Here is a 23783-nt window from a genome sequence, read left to right on the forward strand (position 1 = left end):
GGAGTTCTTGAGAAAAGTTACAAACTCAGGACATCCCGGTTGTCAGCTCAGAGATGGAAGGTCGGAACCCAGTCCCCACCCAGCCTGCTTTGCCCCACACCCGCCCGGTGCCAGGCTCAGCACGGGCCTGTCTTGCTTCACTGCATACCTCTCGTTCCACAGCCCAGCCAGCCTGGTTGGGGGGACTGGGGAGGCGGCACCCGAGGGGAGCGCACTGGAGCCTGATACCGTGAGGGGGGCAGAGGGGGGATCCACTCTGGCTCAGCCATGTCCTGGGTGACTGCCTGGGGGTAGCATCCGGCCCCTGGCCCCCGGAGACTGAGCCCCTGTGGCATTTGCAGGAGGAGAACCCCAGCTGTCCTGGCGGTGGCCTAGGGGCAGGAAATGCGCCAGGACAGGTGCTCAGCAGGTGCTCAGCGTTGGCCTGGGGTGGGGACCCAGAGGTTTCTAATCCGTCATAATTAATAGAGCTGGTGACAGTTCTGATAACTGAGCTGCTTAGATCAGCCACGGGATCACTTTCTGGGCCTGTGATCTATCCCCCTCCGCGGCCCTTGGCAGCAAGATCAAGCTTGCTGCCGAGAGTCGGAAGATCAACCCAACAAGGGGGGAGATTTAAGTTCAGGAAGTTGAAGTTTGGAGGAAAGCAGCCCACTGGCGGCCTCACCCCAGCCTGCGCTACCCAGACCTGAGGGGGTACCAAGGAGGGAGCAGTTCACACCTTCGGGGAGCTTCTGATCTGGGATCACAGGTGAGGAAGCTAGTTCTAGTTCACAGAAGCAGAAACAAGCTCGCGGGACTCTGGGAAACGCTGGGTCTGGTTTGAATCTGGGTTGGCTGGACTCCAGAGCGGTGGGTTTCTCCCAGATACCCCGTTCCCTTATGCAGCCTTAACCTACCTTGGAAGATTTGGCCCAAACCCTAGGTCTTTTGCGTCTCCTAAATTGTTCTCACCAACATCCAGGAGAGTGGCTCTGTGCCCTGGGTCCTGCCACACCAAAGGTATGTCTGGGGACACACTCTGTCTCTCGGTCACCTTCTCTGTCCTCGTCCCTCTTCTTCCATTCTCTGGCCCCCCGATGAAGGCTGAGTCAGAGACGCCTCCCCTTGGCTCCCACCGCCTCCCGTGGGGGCCCCTCCTTGACTGTATCCGTTTGTTCCGTCACTCCCATAAGTCCTCTCCGCCCCCCTCCTGGGGCGGGGAGCCCGAGGCCGGGGGAGGGGTGGACTTTTGGCCCGTTTCTTTTATTCCCTCCATCTCTTCGTCAACAGCTGCCTGGTGCTGGAGGCTCATTCCTCTGCCCAGACCTTCCAGGAAGCAGAGACCCGGAGAGAGGGCCGGGGACAGAAACTGGGAGACAGACCTGAGCCCAGACTGCAGCCGGTCTCCCTTTCTCTCGCCCAGCCTGCCTTAGCACCCCACCTTAGTCGAAGCCCCTCAAGGTCTCGCGGGGCTCAGCCCCTCCCCTCCTCTGGGGCCCCCGGCGCCCCTCGGGGCCCTGCGTCCCACCATGTCGCTGGTCGTGGAGACCTTCGGCTTCTTCATGGGAGCCCTGGGGCTGCTGATGCTGGGGGTGACCCTGTCACACAGCTCCTGGCGAGTGTCCACCGTGCACGGGAGCGTCATCACCACCAACACCATCTTCGAGAACCTCTGGTTCAGCTGTGCCACCGACTCCATGGGAGTCTACAATTGCCGGGAGTTTCCGTCCTTGCTGGCCCTGTCCGGTATGCGGTGGGGACAGCTCCAGGGGGCAGAGGGTGGTGGGAGGCTGGAGGAGAGGAGGGAGAGGCCCCCGGGGAGGGTGGGGACTCCCCGTGGTCAGGCCTCGGGCACCAGACCGTTAAGGGGGTCTGGATCGGCTCAGCGGTTGGGGGCGGGGGCAGCGTGCTGTTTGGAAGTGTGGGAGAGACTTCATCCCACGTGTCCCCCTGCCCTGATGGGACACTCCTAGTGGTTACAAGCGCAGCAGGATCCGCCTGCCGGGCTCAGTTTACCGCCTCTGCGCCCCAGGCAGGTCAGAACGTGAGCTTCATCGATCCCGTCTGTAGGACCCTCGTCATCATAGCACCGGCTCACAGACGGTCCCGGGTCGGGATAAAGCGCACAGAGTGTTAGCAGGATATGTCCGCGTGTGTACGCACACAACCAGTTTCTGCCTCTGAGCTCTGGTGTGGGAGGACTGGGACCTGCGGGGTGAAGAGGATGCCCCATCTTGGGTTCTTGGGGTTGAGACACGTAAGAGCTTCAGGCTCCCGCTGGGGCACTAGTTCCCCTGCCTTGGCGAGTTCTAAAGGGCCCTCTGAAAGGGAGCCTCCTGCCCCTCCCGAGTGTCCGCTGGAGGCAGGTAGGGGGGTGTGCGTGTGCGTGTGTGTGTGCTTGCGCGCGTGCTCAGCTATCCCAGGTGGTGTGTTTTTTGAAGTTCTTGGTGGCTTGGAGTCTACAGCTCTTTTGGCCCAGAAGGTTCTCCCTGGTGGCTGTCCCGCTCCTTCCTGCTTCCTGTTCACCCTATGAGTAGCTCCCCAGAGCCCCCCAGGGGAGTCTCCCGTCAGTCGGCCCCAAGCCAGAGACCAAGACTGGAGGACCAGCTACCCTATTCACTGTCGCTCCTACGCCCTCCTTGGAGCCGTCTCGCTCTTTCGGGTCCCCTGCTGCGGCTGTGGGGTGGTGGATGGACCCAAAGCCAGCGCGGGGTGTGGAACATGTGGGACGTGGCTCCTCAGAATCCCCCGGCAATGCCAGAGATGCTCTGAGAAGTTAGGGTATCTGGGTGGGTCCCTGTGTCCCCACTATTCCCCGAATCTTCTGAGACAGCAGCGGAGGCCTCATGCCTCCATCGCTCTCTCCAGGGCTTTCTGTGTGCAAGGCAAGTGCCCACCGCCCGCCCCGAGCTCCGTATAAAAGCTGAGTGTCCTCTGGGCCAGAAGCTGAGTGCTTGGGGGGCCTGAAGGGATGCTGGAGGGAGCCTGCTCGGCAGCCACGGCCATTGCCCCCGCACCCACCCCAACCACACCTGTGGCTTGGGGAGGGGCCTTGAGCTCGTCCACCCAAGAAGGGCCCCACTTGGATCCGCTGATGGAGGGGCACGAGCCTGCTGGCGGGGAAGGGCAGGGGAGCTCTGCCCGGCATCGCGGGCCACCTGGCTCCGCGGCCTTTTAGTGGCCTCGTTGTACGAAAGCTGGGAAGCCCCAAGGACGAGTGTGAACCTGCCCAGAGTCCCACAGGTGGTAAGGGGGCTGGAACCAGGCCCGTGAGTCCCTCTGAGGCCATTCTGGTCCCCGGGGGTTCCTGACTATCATTTAATCACGTCCAGCCCGCGCTCCCTCGGGACCCATCAGTAATCTCCCCCTTGTCCACCAGGGCCACCTGGGAAGCCTGGGCCAGTTCAGTCCCAGGTAGAGGCGTGGGGATGAATGGGTGCATAGAGGATACGGGGTAGGGGAGAGGGTGGGAACTCCAGAGGGAGTAGCTGGGAGTGAGAACTTTGGTCCTCCTCCCTGCCCGCCAACCCCGGGCCACTCCACATGCTCCTGGCAGAGGCCCAGCTTTTCCTCCAGCACCAATGGCACTGCCCCACCCGGGAAAGGGGGGCAAGGTCCTTGGAGTGCTTGGCAACTATCAAAGGCAGAGTAGGGGGAAGGGGACCAGGAAGGAAAGTGGCCATTTCCTTCAGCTTTGAAGAAGGGGAAACCGAGGCACCCAACATACCTGAGCTAGATGGGCTGGGCTGGGTCCTGTGCCCAGGTATCCCACTTTCCAGGTGAGAAACGGCCCTCATCCAGTGACCCATGGGCCACTGCTGCCCCCTACCGGTCGCTTCAGGAGAACGCTCTGTTCGGGCTGACTCGGGCTGTGCCAGGCACCCGTGGGACCTCGAGAGAAGCAGCTGCAGGGAAGAGGGAATATTCGGTGCAATTTCTGTAACTCACAACAGGGCATGGTGGGGACCTGACAGACCAGAGGTTCTCAACGGGGGTGATTTTGTCCCTCAGGGATCATTTGATAGCGTCTAGGCCTGTTGATCGTCCCTCTTGGGACGGATTGGTAGTGACATCTAATGACTAAAGGCTAGGGATGCTGCTGAACATCCCAAGGGCACAGAATGCCCCCCGCCCCAGAACAGAGGGCCCAAGTGTCAGTAGTGTCAAGGAGCAAGCCTGTCACGAAGCGCACGGAAGCCAGGGGGTGGGGAGCAGAGGCTGGGACTCCTGGGGGCCGAGGTAAGCTCCTGGGAAGGAGACTGTGGGATCCCTTCGGCCGAATAGGGCCTGACGGGGGAGGAGAGGACTTGAGGGCCGTTATGGCCTGAGACCCGAGCAGGGGCTGGCTCGGTCGTGGAGGGGGAAGGGGCCAGCTGAGGGACCCATGGCTGCGCCCCACCTCCCCAGGGTACATCCAGGCCTGCCGGGCGCTCATGATCACCGCCATCTTCCTGGGCTTCCTGGGCCTCTTCCTAGGCATAGTGGGGCTGCGCTGCATAAACGTTGGGAGTATGGAGCTCTCCAGGAAGGCCAAGCTGGCGGCCACTGCAGGGGCCCTGCACATACTGGCTGGTAATTGGGGGAAGGTGACGGGTGTGCCCAGCGTTGTGGGGGGGGGGGTTGTGGTGGCAGCGCACCCGGGGTTCCCTGCCCTCTCCCGCTCACCACTCCCTGTGGGTGTCTCACCTTTCCCATCGCACTGACACCTGCCCTCCCTGCTCAGCTCTACCCTCTCCCCCCGCCCACCCAGCCTCACTCCGCTCACCCAGTCCCTCAGCTACAAATCAGTCCATCAGCAGTGTTTCTTGAGGCCCCACTAGGAGCCAGGCATGAGTGAGGGATGAGAGGGACCCCAAGGTGAGTGACCTTACAGCCCGGCCGGGAAGACCAGAGTCAGGGCATACGTGCAGCCTCAGCGCGCGTCGTAACACGGTGCGACGGGCCAGCTCTTCGGTCTGCAAAGCGCCTGCGCGCCTCTCCTCGCAGGCACCTGTGAAGCAGGGCGGGTCTCGCCCTCTTCTCCAGCTGCGGAAACGGGCTCAGAAAGCTCTGGTGACCGACCGGAGGAGCCCCCAGAGAGGGGTGAGGCTGGTCCTGTAGTCCTGGGTCTCACTGGCCTCGGGCCTTCACTGCACTAGTGGTAAAGGCATGTTACAGGCTCTGGGGGCTTCGGAAGGAAGGAGGAAGGGGCTTCAGGGCAGCTGTGCGGGACCACTGCCGGGGCAGCTGGATTTCCCAGGATGGGTCGGATTTGGACGGCAGATTCCAAGTGAGGCGACTAGGTGATCAAGATGGGGGGGGGCGGGGTAAAGAAGGGGCCAAGGGCAGAGTGTGGGAGACTGGACATGAAAGAAGGGCTGTGCTCGGGGACCCTAGGAGACGGAAAGGTCAGGAGCTAGGGCGGAAGTGCAACTTGCCATCCCCTCCCCCTCCGCCAGGCCTGGGGCTCGAGCGTGGCCCTCTTCTCCCTCCCCAGGTCTCTGTGGGATGGTGGCCATCTCCTGGTACGCCTTCAACATCACCCAGGAATTCTTTGACCCCTTGTATGCTGGGACCAAGTGAGTGTGGGAGCCCCCCCCGGGGGGCTGTGGGTGGGACTCAGCCGGCCGGAGCTAGCGCTGCCCCGCACCTCTCCTGTCCCCAGGTACGAGCTGGGCCCTGCCCTATACCTGGGCTGGAGCGCCTCCCTGCTTGCCATCCTGGGGGGCTTCTGCCTCGGCTCCGGCTGCTGCCGCGCTCCCGACGCGGACCGGGCCCCCAGGTAAGGGCGGTGCGTGCGTCAGCGGGGCAGGAGGGTTGGGGGAGGGGATGCTCCTCCGCTGACCTAGGCCCCTCTGAACCAGGCTCCCCTACAAGGCCTCTGCAGTGCAGTACCCTGTCCTCACTGACGGCCTGCGCCCCGCGGCCTCGGACGAAGGGGACAGCACCTTTGGCAAATACGGGAAGAACGCCTACGTGTAGGACGCCAGTGGACCCCATTCCCCTCCCAATGCCCCAGCGGAGAAAGGACCCCTGAACCTCGGGCTGCAGACCATGCCCCGACTCCACCCCATGGCCAGAAGCCACGCCCAGCTCTGACCGAGCCTCCGGCCCCGCCTCCCACCCCGGCCACGCCTCCTTCGTCCGGCCAGGAACCTGCCTCCTTAGAACTCACCTCGGACTCCTGGGGCAGGACCTTCCGGGTCTGGGCGCTGGTTGGTTAAGGGGGTGGAGGCGTCCCCTACAGTTTGTATTGTGTATAAATACATAAATGAATAAATTTGTACAGTGAACTGTTCAGGGATAGAGGGTGTCCTGAAGTGGCTGGCCAAGCGACGGGTGGCTGGGGTGGCCCCCAGAGCCGTCTCAGTTCTTGGACCCAAGGGACACTTGTCCCTCTTTATCACCTTTGGACTGTCTCATCCGAAAAGGAGAGGAGGGGTTGCAAATAATTTCGCGAGTGTGGCACTCATAATTACAAGGGTCATCAAGGCGTGGATAGGGGAAGACCCACCTCTAGGAAACTGAAAGGGGCGGAGGGATTCCCCCTGGCCAGCCAGAGCTAAGTCGCTCTTGACTCTCGACCTTTCTCAAGGAGACAGCTGACCTGAGCAGAGTTCCTTTAGCTGTGCCTGAGTGGACCTCACAGATCAACAGCCCTTTGAAATTGTCAAATCAACCAGGTCTCCTGCAGGCAGATTTTTCTGGGGAAAGTTTCAACGATTTCCAGAAAAGGCTCTCAAGGGCTCTTTCCAGAGGTTTGCATCTCGGTGGTGTGTGTGTGACTTGATGGTGTCCAACTCAGACACGGCAGTGGGTTATGGGCTGGCTTGGAACAGGGCTGGTGAGAGACAAGAAAATAAGGCCACAGGAGAGAGGCCTGGCATCCAATGGAAGGAGGGGGACAAGGGCCCTAGCCCGGTACCTGTCCTCGGCAGCGTGGACCTGACCACCAGTCACTGGGGTGCCCTGGGTTCTGATCTCGCCCCTTTAACTTTCTCTTTCATCTTGTCTATTCCCCTGCACTGCTGGTCCCCTGGGATGTAGAGCTCCCCACCCCCCCACCCCCCCGCCCCGACATGCGCCTCCTAACCGGGCCCTCTCTCCGCAGCCTCAGAAGTACATGCACCCCCATGCGTCTTCCCCAGGCTGGCAAATTCACCGACTTCATCACTCCCCCCAGCCAGTTCCTGGGACTCCTGTGACCAGGACAGTCGACCCCTGAGTCACACAGCTTGACACTGTCAATCACCTCGGGGTCTCCCTTCACTTCCCCTCTGCCACCTCCCCCAGATCCCGTGGATTCCCCCTCCTCGGTGGTTTTCACATCCACTTACTTGGCTCCCTCTGCCGGGTCAGACCGTCATCCCAGGATTCCCCCGGTGGAGCTTCTCATCTGGCTAATTCTCTCCACCTTTCCCCCGTGCCTTAGCAGCTCCCTAGCGCCTCGGGGCGGGGGAGGGGGGGAGGCCAAGACCATTAGGCCCCACACGCTGCCAGGCCCTAGCCCACCTTTGCGTGTGGGGTCCCTACTCCTCCGTCCAGCCGTGCTCTCCTAGCGAACCGGATGGCTCACCGGCCTTGCGGTTTCCTTCGGGTCTACCCAGAAGCACAGGTGCCTTTTCAGCTGTTAAGGGGGTTCCCGGTCCAGAAGTTTGCAGAAGTCTGTATACCCTGTTGCCCCCCAATTCTCTGCTTCCAGAAAGTTTGTGGATATCCCGCTGGTCGAGCCAGTTACATGGCCAAGTCGAGAGTCAGTGTGTAAGGGACTGCACGAGAGCGTGGGTGCTAGTGTCATGACCTACCCGTCTGCTGTGCCAAGGACTGGCCCACGGGGTTTATTAGCAAACCCGTAGTGGGTTTCTCTCTCAAAAATGAGAACCTGCACCTCTTGAAGGTTCTTACAACTCTGAGAGGCCATCAGAGTTCCTCGGGGAGGCCGGTATCCTGCGTGCTCCCCCCCCAACCCCCCTCCCAGTAAAGGACAAAAGCTAAGCACATCTCCTGACACCCCCCGGGGCATTTCCAACCCAATCTTCCACCCCGTCGCCCCGCCCCACAGCTTCTACCTCCTTTCCCAGAGCCCAGCCTGCCTCTTCTCAGCCCTTCCCCGCTCTCAGGAAGGCTCACATGAGCCAGCTCCTGCTGCCCTTGAGCACCTAAGTACGTGCCCTGAACACGGGCACTGGGTTGAGTTTTGATGTCTTCCGTCCCTCCTGCAGAGTCACGTGGCTGTTAGGAGCTACTGACAGACTTACCCTTTTAAACGATACTTCTTTCCTTTTTTGCTATAAGCTAGGGTGGTGCCAAGACACGGCTTCCCGCCCTCGAAGAGCTCACGGCTGGGAGCAGAGAGAAGTGTAGCCGGCTGGTTGCCGCGTGGTGGGCAAGGTGTGAGGGCTACGGCGAGGAACGGCCGGTCTTTGGAACGGGCTGTTGCACAGCTCGACAACAAACTGCTGGAGGTCTTTGGTAATCCCGTCCACGTCTATCACTGATATCATCTCTACAGATGCCAGGCCCTGGGCTGGGCACGCCATCCTGTTTAATCCTCCCACTATCAGGGCCGTGGCTGTTAAGAGAGAGGGACCTGTGACTTGGCTGAGCTACACGGTTGGGAAACAATAGGACCAGGATTTGTCCAAGACGTAAGACACAGCTGGCCTGCTTCCTGGAATTCTGGCCTTTCCTAACCAATTCACGTCAACTAAATTCAGCTCTCACAGAGGCCTGTAGGAGTGAGCCCCCGGGCTCTGGCATTAACCTCTCCCACCCCTTGTGCGCCCAGGAGGAGGCTGTGCTGTGCCCTCACTGGACACGGGGACGACCCTCTACAAGCTTTGGGCGCCCTGCTGATTTCCCGGAGACCGGGGTGTCTCCCAAGGTAGAGACTGATCTCCCCAGCATGTAGGAAGCTGGCGAGAATTGTTCCAGGCCTTTCCTTGGGGAGTGTGGGTTTAAGTGGGGGTCCAGAGACCCTTCCTAGATACAGAACGTCAACGGAGGGCTCCTGGAGCCTCCTAGCATCAGAGCCACGCGGAGCCCTTGGGTCTGGCTCTGTCCTGTCAGTCAGCTTGGAAGGCTAAGTGTGTCACTGAGTAGACAAATCTAAATCAGGCAGAATCTACGTGATTCTTTTCGTAATTGCGAAATATGGAACAATGCCGGCGAATTTAGGAACTAAGCCAACGAGACCGTGTTCTGACAGCAAGTCCAACGCAGGTGATCACACCGAAGTGCCGATGGCGTTTCTCAGCCAAGACAGAGTCTTTCATTCCCTTTCCCCCCTTCCCTCCCTCCCTTTCTCCCTTCTTTCCTCTTTTTTTCCCCCTCCATTTCCTTCCTTGATGGAGAGGAAGATTGAAAGGTTAGGATCCAGGAAAGTTTCCCTGCATGGGAGAGGCAGTAAATTGGGGCCAGAAGTCAGAAGCCAGCAAACGACTCCTGGTGTCCCGCTTACTACTGCCACGTAACAACCCCCCCGAGCCTCAGTGGCATAACCCACTGGGTCATACACACGGATTCTGTAGGCCAGGCGTCTGGGCCGTTGTAGAGACGGCTGCGTCTGCTCCGTGATGTCGAGCACATGGCCAGGAAGCCTCAAACGGCTGAGGGTGATTTGATGCCTGGTGGCCAGAACCATCTGGAGGCGTCTTCACTCCCACGAAGGAAGCCTGGGCTGGGGTAGTGCGAAGGCTTGACTCGGCTGCATCCGGCAGCGGGAGCACCTGCGTGTGGCCTCCCCGTGCAGTCTGGGCTCCTCACAGCACGGTGGCTTCAGGATGGCTGGATTTCTCACATGGTGACATGTGAGACATGTCAAAACATGCCAAAACAACAAGCGTCCTAGTTGACAAAGCAGAAGCTTCTCTGCCTTTTACTACCCATCCTTGAATGCCACATGGTCTCACTTCTGCCACCCTGGCTAAAACAGTCATAATTCTGCCCTGATCCCTGGAGAAGGGAACAAAGACTCTACCTTTTGATGAAAGGACAGTCAGAAGATGTACAGCCATCTTTTAAAACCACCAGCTGGAACTGTCCCCAAACCGTGGCCTCACCATCAGACTTGGAGCTGTCCCCAACGCCACGGACCCAACCTCATGTCTCCAGAGAAAAGGCAAGGAAGACACCGGGAGCGTCTGGGCCGGCTGTTGTAAAGTCCCAAAAGGAGAGAGAAGAACCTATGAAGGTGCCGAACACGGAATTTGCTGGCTCCCATTAACATCTCATCGAGGTCATCTGTTCACCAAATACCACACTTACATCCTAAGCATCTGCTTTGCTGTGTTCTAACGGGGTACAGGGCCTTAAGACAGCAACTCCAAGGAGCTTGTGAGCTCACAGCTTGCAATCCACTTAGAGGAGGCATGGGTGTAAGAAGCTTTAATACTGCATTAAGAATTACAGCATCTGGGGCCCCCTGGGGGGCTCAGTGGGTTAAGCGTCTGACTTCTGCTAGGTCATGATCCCCCGGGTCTTGGGATCGAGCCCCGCATCGGGCTCCCTGCTCGGTGGGGAGTCTGCTTCTCCCTCTGCCCCTGCTTGTGCGCTTGCTCTCTCTTTCTCAAATAAATAAATAAAATCTTAAAAAAAAAAAAAAAGAATTACAGCATCCAGGGCCACCAAGAACAGAGGCCCCTATATCATGAATTCCCCCGTGCTTCCCATGCTCCTCAGGAATTTCTGCGTTTTCTCGGATACTGATAACTTCACACACTGCAGCTCCCGGTTAACAACCGCCTCCTCAAGACGACTGCTCCTCAGACCGGCGGCACCAAGGGCGAGGGCTGATCTCTCCACTGGGTTAAGGACCAGAGGATGAAGCCAGGGCTGGCTCCTTCCGCAGTATCATTCTGCAGCCTGTCCCCAATGCTCACTCTACTTCCCTGTCACCCAGTCCCGGCGGCACTCAAATGATCCTCAGAAAAACTACGGAAACAAAAAGCAAAAGCAAATGCACTCCAGAAATCACCAAAAAATGACACCGAGCAGCAGCCAAGAAACGCAGAGACGGGGCGTGGCAGGAGAACGGGACGAAATCTTCCCCGGTCAGATAGGCAGACAGTGGGAGGGGTCATGGACAGATAGAAGGCAAAGCCACAGAGCTGTGAGTAGGACAAGAGACCTGTGACCCTCACCCCCAGAACACCCTGTGACCGAACAGGCAGGCTCGTGTCGCAAGAAACCTTTTATTACACACAGCAGCACGCTGACGGCCCAGCCCACTTCGCTGCACACAGTCCCCGGGAAGACTGCTCTGCCCCGGCAGTTAGGACGCGGCTCTGCTGGGCGAGCGAACGGCTGCTCGCGAGGTCCGGAAGGGCACCTCTCCCTTTGGCCGAGCCCTCCCTGAGGTTGGGGTGACGCACGAAGGCCTTCTCCTCTGGGGACGCCGAGGCTCACACAGTCCACTTCAGGCACCTGCACGCAGAGGAAGGCCAGGGTGAGGAGAGGAGGGGGTCCGAGGGACAAGCTGTGGACCCGGGGCGGGGCGTGCCGAGCTCACCTGGTCTCCTGGTGGGTGCCCAGACAGCGCACGGTGCAGTAGCGGGCGCCACAGCTGACACACGTGTAGGGGGAGGGGAAGCCGCAGACCGCACAGAAGGGGCGCTGGGGCCGGGACGGGGGTCCTGCACAGGCTGTCAGGTAGTTGGGGCCCTCGGCCACACTCAGGTTCTGCTGAGACAAGGGGAAGGCTCCACAGCTCCTCGCCCACCCACGTAGCAAACACCCACCCAGGACCAGGACCTCGGCGCACTCCGTCATTCCCTGTGGGGTCCTCCCAGCCGCTGGGCCAGCGCCCCCTCACCTGCTCCTCCAGCAAGGCCTGGAAGTTCTTTCGGAAGCGAAGTTTAAAATGATCCCCTCGAGTTTTCTTCTTTTTCTTTCCTACAGAGGAAGGGCAATTACAGTCTACCCCTTGACTGACGAGGGGATCAGGGGTGCCGACCTCCTCCACGTAGTGAGAAATCTGTGGGGACCTTTCAACCCCCCCACCCCCCAAATAGCCTACTATAGACCAGAAGCCTTACTGATTAACGGAAACAGGCGATTAACACAAATTTTACACGTTCTGTGTGTTATATATCATATTCTTGCAACGAAAGTAGAGAAAACAAAGTATGTAGAAAAATCACAAGGTAGAGAAAGAACATTTACAGGACCGGACTGTAAAAAACCCACGAGGGAGCAGAACTGCGCAGTTCAAACCCGTGACACTCAAGGTCAACTGCAGTTACTTGGCACGTGCCAAGAAAGACCCCTTCTCCCTCTGCTCTGTCATTCCCAATAGCCATGAGTCCCCCCGCTGCCCACGTGGTCCACCAGGTTCCGAGTCTCCCTCTCTCTCCCACGTTGTGTCCCTCCCCTCAGTTCTCCAACCCGCACCTGCATGCATCTCACGCTCCCCTAAGGCTTCGTGTCAGAGCTGGAGGGGCTCTGGGAGCTCAGTTCCCGTATGTTCTGTCTTCTCCAGCTGCTAGAAAAAGCTGTGGCAGGACCCAGTCCCAGCGGAGCCAGAGGAGCTCCCCTGTCATCTGCCCACCCCACAGCCCCAGGTCCTTCTACGGTCCTGAGCCAGGCTGACTCCTCCCTCCTCCCCCACCTGCCTTACCGGTATCTGCATCATCATCGAACTGAGGCAGCCTCTTGCCAAGCTGGGGGAGTCCTGCGTGGGGGTCGTCCTGGAAGTTGTCATTCTCCAAGGCCTCGAGCTGCCTGTTGATGCGGCGCTGTCGGGCAGCCCGGTCTAGGACCCGCCGCTGTCCAGGGTCCTGGGAGCGAACTGGATGGGGCAGAACCAGAATCATGGGGACACAGGAAGAGAGAAGTTGGGGTGGCCCCAGCATTTCCTCCCAATCCCCAGACCCAACCAGTGAAACGCCTCCTGGAGACCTCTCACTGCTGGCAGAAATCACACGACCACGCGCTCTGGGCTTCCCACCTTCACTGGGACCTTAGTGCACCCCTCCTTCACGCTCAGCAACCCCATTTCCTGCCACAAAGGACACGGGCTGGCCACATGTACAGACACTCGTCTTTCAGCCCACCCTCAAACAGAAGCATATGGGCACCCCTCCCCACCGAGTCCCACTGTTAAACCTGACCTTTCACCTCCGACTCGAGTCCTTCCCTCCCTCCTGAGTCTTTAACCCCTCTTCCCCCACAGGAACTTTCCCTTCACTAGAAAAACCTGCCAAACTCTCACATGTCGACCCGGAATCACAGTGACTTATCTTTGAGACAACGGTCCACGGTATGTTCCATTTCTGCACGTCCCACCCAATCCTCAACCCCCCATGAACTGACTCCCATTCAGGGGCAACCACGCACGTTCAAGACCCCGGTGACCTCCTAGGGCCAAATCCAGCGTGTATTTCTACAATCCTCCTTGTACGGCCCCCTGTGACTGTACCAACGATTTCCCTTGGGTGGAAAGTATCCCCTCACCTGCTTGCTTGACATGACTTCAGCTTTTCCTTATGGTTATAGGCACTCAATGAATATACGTTTAATGAAGAAAGAGATATTTTGTATAGAATTAACAGACCCCAGTGGACAGCTGGAATGATGGTAAGAGCGAGTTTAAAATGGTGAAGTCAGAAGGAAGCTTCCAGGGGAACGAGCAAGACGGTGGAGGAGTAGGAGACCTAAAAATCACCAGGTCCGAGGCGTTCGACTAGACAGTTACCAAACCATCCCGAACACCTGCAAACCCAACAGGAGATCAAAGAGAAGAGCAGCAATTCTAGGAACAGAAAATCGATCACTTTCCAGAAAGCAGGACGTGCAGAGAAGTGAATCTGAAGAAACATCTAGAAGACAGACAGCGGGGGGAGGGGCCGGCTCCCGGCAAGCGGCGGAGCGGAAAAGGGCAGGAATCTGCTGGGTTTGCAGACTCCAAACAGGGCTGTGCGCCAGAGACAGAAACGCTCGGTCACAGACCGGGTGAGCTCGGAGTACGGCCAGACACCAGGGAGACGGGAGGGACTGACTGCTTTTCTCTGAGGGCACACTGAGGAGGGAGGCCCTGAACTCTCAGAGCCTACGGGCCAGAGACGGGGCGGCCGCCATCTTCATTCCCACCCTCCAGAGCTCTACGGAAAGTGTTCAGGGAACAAAAGCTCCCAAAAGTGAACCCGAGCAGATTCGCTCTCCAAACCAGGCCACTTAGCCGGGCCCCCCACAAGGGCGGTGCAATTCTGCCTCCAGCAAAAACATGTGAGAATCAATACAACAGGCCCCTCCCCCAGAAGATCAACAAGAACATCCATCCAAGCCCAAGCTCACCAATCGATGAGAATTGAAGAACTTCAGAGCTATGGGAATACAGCCCATATAATTCATGGCTTTTCCCCTATGATTCTTTAGTCTTTCAAAGCTAATTTTTTTAACGTCTTTTTAAAAGATTTTATTTACTTATTTGACAGATTTTATTTATTTATTTGAGAGAGAGAGATATCACAAGTAGGCAGAGCAGCAGGCAGAGAGAGAGGGGGAGCAGTCTTCCCCGCTGAGCAGAGAGCCTGACGCAGGGCCTGATCTCAGGACCCCAAGACCACAACCTGAGCCGAAGGCAAAGGCCCAACCCACTGAGCCACCCGGGTGCCCCCCAAAGCTAAATTTTTCAAAATTTTTTCCTATTTTAACATTTTTAACTATTTTATCTTACCAATACCTTTTTAAAAAATCTTCTTAAATTTCCATTGTTACAGTCATATTCTATTCCTTCTTTGTATTTGTCCTTACTTTTAGTATACATATAGGTTTTTCATCCTTTAAAATTATGTGATACAGTTTCTTTTTTTTTTTTTTTAAGATTTATTTATTTATTTGACAGACAGAGATCACAAGTAGGCAGAGGCAGGCAGAGAGGGGGAAGCAGACTTCCCGCCGAGCAGAGAGCCCAACGCGGGGCTCGATCCCAGGACCCTGAGACCATGACCTGAGCAGAGGCAGAGGCTTAACCCACTGAGCTACCCAGGTGCCCCCAGTTTCTTCTAATAGATCAAAATATACCCTAAATCAAACGCATGGCTTTGTTCTAGTCTCCAGCCTAATCACATTATTTTCTCCTCTTCTTTTTTTCAACCAACTTCTTATATTTTCAATTCCTTTTTTAGAATTTTTTAAAAATTTTCATCTTTATAGTCAAATTCGATCCCTTCATCATGTTTACCCGTACTTTTGTATATATGTATGTTTTTCTTTCTTCAAAATTTTGGGAGATAGTTTCTTTTGATAGACCAAAATACACCCAAAATCAAGTGTGTGGCTCTGTTCTATTCACCAGTCTTATATGCTTTTCTTCTTTTTTTTTTTCCCTCCTTTCTTCTCCCCCCAGTATCAGGTTTCTTCTGATTTGGTTAGTGTATATTTTTCTGGGGTCACTGCTACCCTTGGTAGTATTTTGTTCTCTCATTCATCTATTCTTATCTGGATAAAATGACAAGGTGTAAAAACTCACCTCAAAAAAAAAGAACAAGAGGCAGTACCGATGGCTAGGAACCTAATCAATACAGACATTAGTAATATGTCAGAACTACAACTCAGAATGTCATGCTCATGTACTGGAAGACCAAAATACTCACCAAAAAACAGGCACTAGCCGGGCTCCAAAAAAAGCATAGAAGATACCAGAGAATCCCTTTCTGGAGAAATAAAAGCCCTTTCTGGAGAAATAAAAGAACTAAAATCTAACCAAGTTGAAATAAAAAAAAGCTATTAATAAGGTGTAATCAAAAATGGAGGCTCTTACGGCTAGGATAAATGAGGCAGAAGAGAGAATTAGTGATATAGAAGACCCAATGATGGAGAATAAAGAAGCTAAGGAAAAGAGAGACAGCTACTGGACCACAAGGGGAGAATTCAAGACATAAGTGATACCATAAGATGAAACAATGTTAGAATAATTGGGATCCCAGAAGAAGAAGGAGAGAGGGGGACAGAAGGTATACTGGAGCAAATTATACCAGAGAATTTCCCTAATTTGGCAAAGGGAACAAGCATCAAAATCCTGGAGGCACAGAGAACCCCCATCAAAATCAATAAAAATAGGTCCACACCCCGTCATCTAATAGTAAAACTTTCAAGTCTCAAGTGACAAAGAGAAAATCCTGAAAGCAGCTTGGGACAAGAGGTCTGTAACATACAAACATAAAAATAATAGACTGGCAGCAAACCTATCCACAGAGACCTGGTAGGCCAGAAAGGACTGGCATGATACATTCAGAGCACTAAACGAGAAAAATATGCAGCCAAGAATACTATATCCAGCTAGGCTGTCACTGAAAACAGGAGGAGAGAGAAAAAGCTTCCAGGACAAACAAAAACTAAAAGAATTTGCAAACATCAAACCATCCCTACAGGAAATACTGAAAAGGGTCCTCTAAGCAGAGACAGAGCCTAAAAATAACAGACCAGAAAGGAACAGAGACAATATACAGTAACAGACACCTTACAGGCAATACAATGGCAGTAAATTCATATCTTTCAAAACTTAGCCTGAATGTAAATAGGTTAAATGCCCCAGTCAAAAGACATAGGGTATCAGAATGGATTAAAAAAACAAGACCCATCGATATGCTGTCTGGAAGAAACTCATCTTAAACCCAAAGACACCTCCAGATTTAAAGTGAGGGTGTGGAAAACAATTTAATACACTAAGGGACATCAAAAGAAAGCTGGGGTGGCAATCTTTATATCAGATAAATTAGATTTTAAGCCAAAGACTATAATAACAGATGAGGAAGGACACTATACCATAATTAGATCTTCTTGTTGGACAGACCCTTGAATAATTTTAAATATCTATGGCCCTAACATGGGAGCAGCCAATTAATAACAAAATCAAAGAAACACATTGACAATAATACAATAATAGTAGGGGACTTGAACACTCCTCTCACTGACATGGACAGATCATCTAAGCAAAAGATCAACAAGGAAATAAAGGCTTTAAATGACACACTGGATCAGATGAACGTCACAGATATATTTAGAACATTCTACTCCAAAACAAAAGAATACACATTCTTTTTCAGTGCACATGGAACATTCTGGGCCACAAATCAGGTCTCAATAGATACCAAAGATTGGGATCATTCCCTGCGTATTTTCATATGCTCTGAAACTAGAACTCAATCACAAGACGACCCTTGGAAAGAACTCAAATACATGGAGACTAAAGAGCATCCTACTAAAGAATGAATGGGTCAACCAGGAAATTAAAGAAAATTTTAAAAATTCATGGAAACAAATGAAAATGAAAACACAACTGTTCAAAAATCTTTGGGACACGGAAAGGAGGTCCTGAGAGGAAAATATATAGCAACACAAGTCTTTCTCAAGAAACAAGAAAGGTCTCAAGTATACAACCTAACCCTATACCTAAAGGAGCTGGAGAAAGAACAGCAAAGAAAGCCTAAATCCAGCAGGAGAAGAGAAATAATAAAGAGCAGAAATCAATGAGGGGTGCCTGGGTGGCTCAATGGGTTGAGGCCTCTGCCTTCGGCTCAGGTCATGATCTCAGAGTCCTGGGATCGAGCCCCACATCGGGCTCTCTGCTCTGCAGGAAGCCTGCTTCCTCCTCTCTCTCTCTCTGCCTGCCTCTCTGCCTACTTGCGATCTCTGTCAAATAAATAAATAAAAATCTTAAAAAAAAAAAAACAAGTAGAAATCAATGAAATAGAAACCAGAAGAACAGATAAAACCCTGGCCAGACTTATCAAAAAGAAAAGAGAAAGGATCCAAATTAATAAAATCATGAATGAAAGAGAAGAGATCACAACAACACTAAAGAAATACAATTATAAGAACATATTATGAGCAACTATACACCAGCAAATCTGAATCTAGAAGAAATGGATGCATTCCTAGAGACAAACAACCAAAACTGTGGGGCGCCTGGGTGGCTCAGTGAGTTAAACTACCAAAACTGAACCAGGAAGAAATAGAAAACCTGAAGAGACCCATAACCAGTAAGAAGATTGAAGCAGTCATCAAAAACCTCCAACAAGTAAGAGCCCAGATCTAGATGGCTTCCCAAGGAATTCTACCAAACATTTAAAGAATTAATACCTATTCTCCTGAAACTGTTTCAAAAAACAGAAACAGAAGGAAAACTCCCAAACTCATTTTATGAGGCCAGCATTACCTTGATCCCAAAACCAAAGACCCCATCAAAAGGGAAAATTACAGGCCAATATCCTTCATGAACACGGATGCAAAAATTCTCACCAAAATATTTGCCAATAGGATCCAACAGTACATTAAAAGGATTATTCACCACGACCAAGAGGGATTTATTCCTGGGCTGCAAGGTTGGTTCAACATCCACAAATCAATCAATGCGATACAAAACATTAATAAAACAAAGAACTAGAACCATATGATACTCTCAATAGATGCTGCAAAAGCATTTGACAAAGTACAGCATCCTTTCTTGATCAAAACTCTTCAGTGTAGGGATAGAAGGTACGTACCTCAATATCATCAAAGCCATCTATGAAAACCGACAGCGAGTATCATTCTCAATGGGGAAAAACTGAGAACTTTTCTGCTAAGGTCTATCACCACTGCTATTCAACATAGTACTTGAAGTCCTAGCCTCAGCAATCAGACAACAAAAAGAAATAAAAGGCATTGGAATCAGCAAAGAAGTCAAACTTTGCAGATGATATGATTCTTTATGTGGAAAACCCAAAAGACTCCATTCCAAAACTGCCCAAACTCATACAGGAATTCATTAAAGTGGCAGGATATAAAATCAATGCCCAGAAATCAGTTGCGTTTCTATACACCAACAGCAAGACAGAAGAAAGAGAAATTAAGGAGTCAGTCCCATTTACAATCGCACCCAAAACCATAAGATCCTTAGGAATAAACCTAACCAAAGAGGCAAAGAATCTGTACTCAGAAAACTATAAAGTACTCATGAAAGAAACTGAGGAAAACACAAAGAAATGGAAAAACGTCCCATGCTCATGGGTTGGAAGAACAAATATTGTGAAAATGTCTATGCTACCTAAAGCAATCTACACACTTAATGCAATCCCTATCAAAATACCATCAATTTTTTCCAAGGAAATGGAACAAATAATCTTAAAATTTATATGGAACCAGAAAAGACCCCGAATAGCCAGAGGAATGTTGAAAAAAGAAAAGCAAAGTTGGCGGCATCACAATTCCAGACTTCGACCTCTATTACAAAGCTGTAATCATCAAGACAGTATGGTACTGGCACAAAAACAGACACATAGGTCAGTGGAACAGAAAAGAGGGCCCAGAAACGGACCCTCAACTCTATGGCCAACTAATCTTTGACAAAGCAGGAAAGGAATGTCCAATGGAAAGAAGACAGTCTCTTCAACAAACGGTGTTGGGAAAATCAGACAGCCACGTGCAGAAGAATGAAACTGGACCATTTCCTTAGACCACACACAAAAATAGACTCAAATGGATGAAAGACCTCAATGTGAGACAGGAATCCATCAAAATCCTCAAGGAGAACACAGGCAGCAACCTCTTCGACCTCAGCCGCAGCAACTTCTTCCTAGAAACATCACCAAAGACAAGGGAAGCAAGGGCAAAAGTGAATTATTGGGATTTCATCAAGATCAAAAGCTTCTGCACAGCAAAGGAAACAGTCAACAAAACCAAAAGACAAGTGACAGAATGTGCGAAGATATTTGCAAATGACATATCAGATAAAGGGCTAGTGTCCAAAAGAGTTTGATAAAGTGTAGTGTAGAGGTTGATAAGTTCCTTGATAAGGAACTTATCAAAATCTACACCCAACGAATAAATAATCCAATCAAGAAATGGGCAGAAGACATGAACAGACATTTCTGCAAAAAAACATCCAAATGGCCAACAGACGCATGAAAAAGTGCTCCACATTACTCGGCATCAGGGAAATACAAATCAAAACCACAGTGAGATACCACCTCACACCAGTCAGAATGACTAAAATGAACCAGTCAGGAAACGACAGATGCTGATGAGGATGCAGAGAAAGGGGAACCCTCCTACACTGTTGGTAGGAATGCAAGCTGGTGCAGCCACTCTGGAAAACAGCATGGAGGTTCCTCAAAAAGTTGAAAATAGAGCTACCCTATGACCGAGCAATCGCACTACTGGGTATTTACCTTAGATACAAATGCAGTCATCCAAACGGGTATGTGCCCCCGAATGTTTATAGCAGCAATGTCCACAATAGCCAAACTATGGAAAGAACCTAGATGTCCATCAACAGATGAATGGGTAAAGAAGATGTGGTATGTGTGTGTGTACACACACACACACACACACACACAGGAATACTATGCAGCAGATCAAAAGAAACGAAATCTGGCCATTTGCAATGACGTGGATGGAACTAGAGGGTATTATGCTAAGTGAAATAAGTCAATCAGAGAAAGACAATTATCATATGATCTCTCTGATATGAGGAATCTGAGAGGCGCAGAGTCGGGGTTCGTGAAGGATAGGGAGGGAAAAAATGAAACAAGATGGGATTGGGAGAGACTAACCATAAGAGACTCCAAATCTCAGGAAACAAACTGAGGGTTGCTGGGGGTTAGGGGGGTACGGATAGGGTGGCTGGGTGATGGACATTGGGGAGGGTACGCGCTCTGGTGAGTGCTGTGAAATGTGTTTAAGTCTGATGATTCACAGACCTGTACCCCTGGGGCAAATAATGCCTTATATGTTAAGAATAAACAAACAAACAGGGCGCCTGGGTGGCTCAGTGGGTTAAGCCTCTGCCTTCAGCTCAGGTCATGATCTCAGGGTCCTGGGATCGAGTCCCGCATCGGGCTCTCTGCTCAGCAGGGAGCCTGCTTCCCTTCCTCTCTCTGCCTGACTCTCTGCCTACTTGTGATCTCTGTCTGTCAAATAAATAAAGAAAAACAAACAAACAAACAAACAAAGAAAATAAAATGGTGAGGTCAGCAGGTGATTTCCTCCAGCTGACTGAACAGCCAACAGCTGTGGGGCTCAGGAGAAGGTTCACAATCGAGAGAACCACTTTTGGAGTCATTCGCTTTTGGGTGAGAGAGCCCCACGTTTGGGTTTGAAATCCCAGGAAGAGTGAAAACATTGAGAAAGAGATGGGGCCAGCCCTCTCCTTAGTGGGGAGAGAGTAGGCCACATGAGAGGTTTGAGAGAGTAGCCAGAGATGGCCCCACTGTCGCTGTAGCTCAAAATTCAAAATCTTCCCAAAGTCTGCTTCTCCTCCTGTATACTCTTTACATAAATGGAACCATCTACACAGACATCCTAAACAAGAAACCCAGGAGTTATTTTATCAGGCCTCTATGAAGGCCTGATAATTCCACACAAAATATCTCTTTATTCATTCAACAAGTGTTTACTGAGTGCCTGTAACCATAATAATAGCGTTGGCCCAGTGGCTAATGCTTACTGGGCATGCACTGTGAGCCAGGCACTACACTAGGCTCTCTGTGCAAGAGCTTTAACCCTTTATCAACTTTATGAGACAGTTATCATTACCATTCCCAGCTTACTGAAGTTCAAAGGTTAAGAAGTGTATCCAAAGCTCACATAGCTAGTATGTGGCGAGTCAGAATTCAGACCCAGAACAGCCCAGCTCTGGATCCCTGCACACTGCCTCCCCTCCAAGTCCCCGGGGGTGTGCTAGGCCCTAGGAATACATGAGCTTACAGTCAGGTGGGGAAATACAAACAATGAAATAAGCAAGAAGAGTAGAGCATAGTATATGATCGCACGAGAAGTACAAAGAGCTACGGAGCAGAGGCCAGAAACACCTAACTTGGCCTTGAGGCAGTCAGAATATTTTCCAGAGGAAGGAAAGTCTAGGTTGAAATCCGACTGAGGGACAGAAGTTAGCTTGGTTCGGGAAGGGGGGATGCGTGTGTCAAGCTTTCCTATCAGCATGAGAGAAAGCTTGAATGGAAGACCAAAGTGCCTTCAGTAAATCGTAGGAAGCTCAGTAGGGCTGCTACATCAAGTTTGTTGGGGTGTCCGGGAGATTGTGTGGATATAAAGTCAGGCAGGCCATTGAAAGTCTTACCTTTACATATCTAAAGGAATTTGGATCTAGGGATCTACAGTGAGAATAATGGAGATCAAGCAAAGAGTTTTAAGAAAGGACTGACATGAGGGTGCCTGGGTGGCTCAGTTGCTTAAGTGGCTGCCTTCCGCTCAGGTCATGATCCCAGGGTCCTGGGATGGAGCCCCGCATCGGGCTCCCTGCTCCGAGGGGAGCCTGCTTCTCCTTCTCCCTCTCCCTCTGCCTGCCGCTCTGCCTACTTGTATTCTTTCTGTCAAATAAATAAATAAAATCTTTAAAGACAAAAACGAAAAAAGGAAAGGACTGACATGATTGGATTGATTAAAGTCATCTGGCAGAGTGTCCCACCCACATCTCTTTTTATGGGGACTAAACTCCATCACTCCCTAACTGTATAATCAGGTAGCCACTACTCACACGTGGTTATTCAAATTCAATGCAGATTTTTAAAAAAGATTTTATTTATTTATTTGACAGAGAGGGAGCAGGAGGCCACGGAAGGGGGCGGGGTGGCAGATGGAGAAACAGGCTCCATGCTGAGCAGGGAGCCCCATGTGGGGCTAGATCCCAGGGCCCTGGGATCATGACCTGAGCCAAAGGCAGTCGCCCAACCAACTGAGCCACCCAGCACCCCGACTTCAACGTAGATTAAGTAAGATTAAATAAAATTTAAAATTCATTTTCTCGGTGGCACCAGGCGCATTTCACGTGCTCAAAAGTCACATGTGGCTAAAGGCTGCCAAGCTAAACAGTGCTGATTACGACTATTCCCACCATTCTAGAAAGTTCCCCCGTACAGTGCGGCACTGAAATCAGAACTGCCTTTCTAAAAGATAAAGCTGGGTCACGCCCCTGCCTTAAAAGAGCCACTGACGATTCTCCACGGCCCTCTGGATAGAACTGAAGCTCCCCGGCGCTGTACAGAATGCCTTTCAAATGCACCTTTCCCCAACCCTCCAAACTCTCACTATTCCTCCGCAAGCCCCGAACTTGCTTTTTCTCGATTTCCTGCCTCTGCACGTGCGGTTCACGCTGCCGGGAATGAGCCTCAGCGCCCCTGCACTGAGCGAAACCGTGACTCGACTTTCCAGATTCAAACCAAGCGTTTTTTCTCCCTCCAAGCCTTCCCAGTCCCCTCCGTCCCAGAAGCGATGTTAGGTGCCACTGCTGCTCGCGCCCCCGAGCTATACATCCCTCTGCCGTCGCACGTCTCACTCTGAAACGCAACGGTAGGCTCGCGTGTCTGTCCCCCTTCCAGAGAGCCAGCTTCTGGATGACAGGGACCTTTTTCCTCTCTCCATCCCCAGCGCAGGCATGGAGCGGGCATCAATAAAACACGAATGGATGGTCTGACGGGCTACCCCGACGCCAGGACCCGACGGCCGGGGAAGGGATTTGAGACTAATAACTGGGTCAGAACAACCTAAGCCAAGGTCGGGTCTGGGACAGGAGGAGGTAGGGGGCTCACATACCCGAAGTTTTCTTCTCCACCATTTCCACAACACAGCTGCCGGAAGCGCATACTGCGCCGGCGCGCTATAAACCGCCCCCGGCCGCGGAAGGTGGTGCCATCACTTCCGGCGGCGCGTCCTTCTGCGCGTGCGCAGAATATCCCAATACGCCAACGCAGGACGTGGTGTTGCCTAGGAGACGAGAAAGCTTTCCGCCATATTTTATAGGGGCAAAACTACTTCCGGTCTGAGTGGTTGTGTATTTTGTGGGACCCCCCGAAATGTATCACTTTAAAGAGGCGATGCCAGTGGTC

The 23783-nt window shown here is 52.5% G+C and overlaps 2 protein-coding genes across 3 annotated transcripts; one reads left to right on the forward strand and one right to left on the reverse strand.

Annotated features, from left to right (window-relative positions):
* The first annotated feature begins 1272 nt into the window (after nucleotides 1–1272).
* Nucleotides 1273–6264, forward strand: CLDN15 (claudin 15). The gene is made up of 5 exons (XM_080829866.1): nucleotides 1273–1728; nucleotides 4390–4554; nucleotides 5459–5540; nucleotides 5627–5743; nucleotides 5826–6264. Exons 1-5 carry the CDS (start codon nucleotides 1512–1514, stop codon nucleotides 5941–5943), a joined length of 699 nt encoding a protein of 232 aa, XP_080685992.1. The 5' UTR covers nucleotides 1273–1511; the 3' UTR covers nucleotides 5944–6264.
* A 4873-nt stretch (nucleotides 6265–11137) lies between these two features.
* ZNHIT1 (zinc finger HIT-type containing 1) lies at nucleotides 11138–23600 on the reverse strand. Of its 2 annotated transcripts, none has more exons than XM_080830378.1 (5): nucleotides 23491–23600; nucleotides 12578–12748; nucleotides 11774–11853; nucleotides 11471–11640; nucleotides 11138–11385 (listed from the first exon to the last, which is right to left on the reverse strand). In XM_080830378.1, exons 1-5 carry the CDS (start codon nucleotides 23510–23512, stop codon nucleotides 11364–11366), a joined length of 465 nt encoding a protein of 154 aa, XP_080686504.1. In that variant the 5' UTR covers nucleotides 23513–23600; the 3' UTR covers nucleotides 11138–11363. The 2 variants fall into 2 exon arrangements, with proteins under 2 accessions (XP_080686504.1, XP_080686503.1); XM_080830377.1 differs by having other exon boundaries at nucleotides 11471–11643; nucleotides 23491–23549.
* Nucleotides 23601–23783: the final 183 nt, after the last annotated feature.

This window comes from Martes martes (assembly GCF_963455335.1).
Source record: "Martes martes genome assembly, chromosome: 18".
In the NCBI taxonomy this organism is placed as follows: domain Eukaryota; kingdom Metazoa; phylum Chordata; class Mammalia; order Carnivora; family Mustelidae; genus Martes; species Martes martes.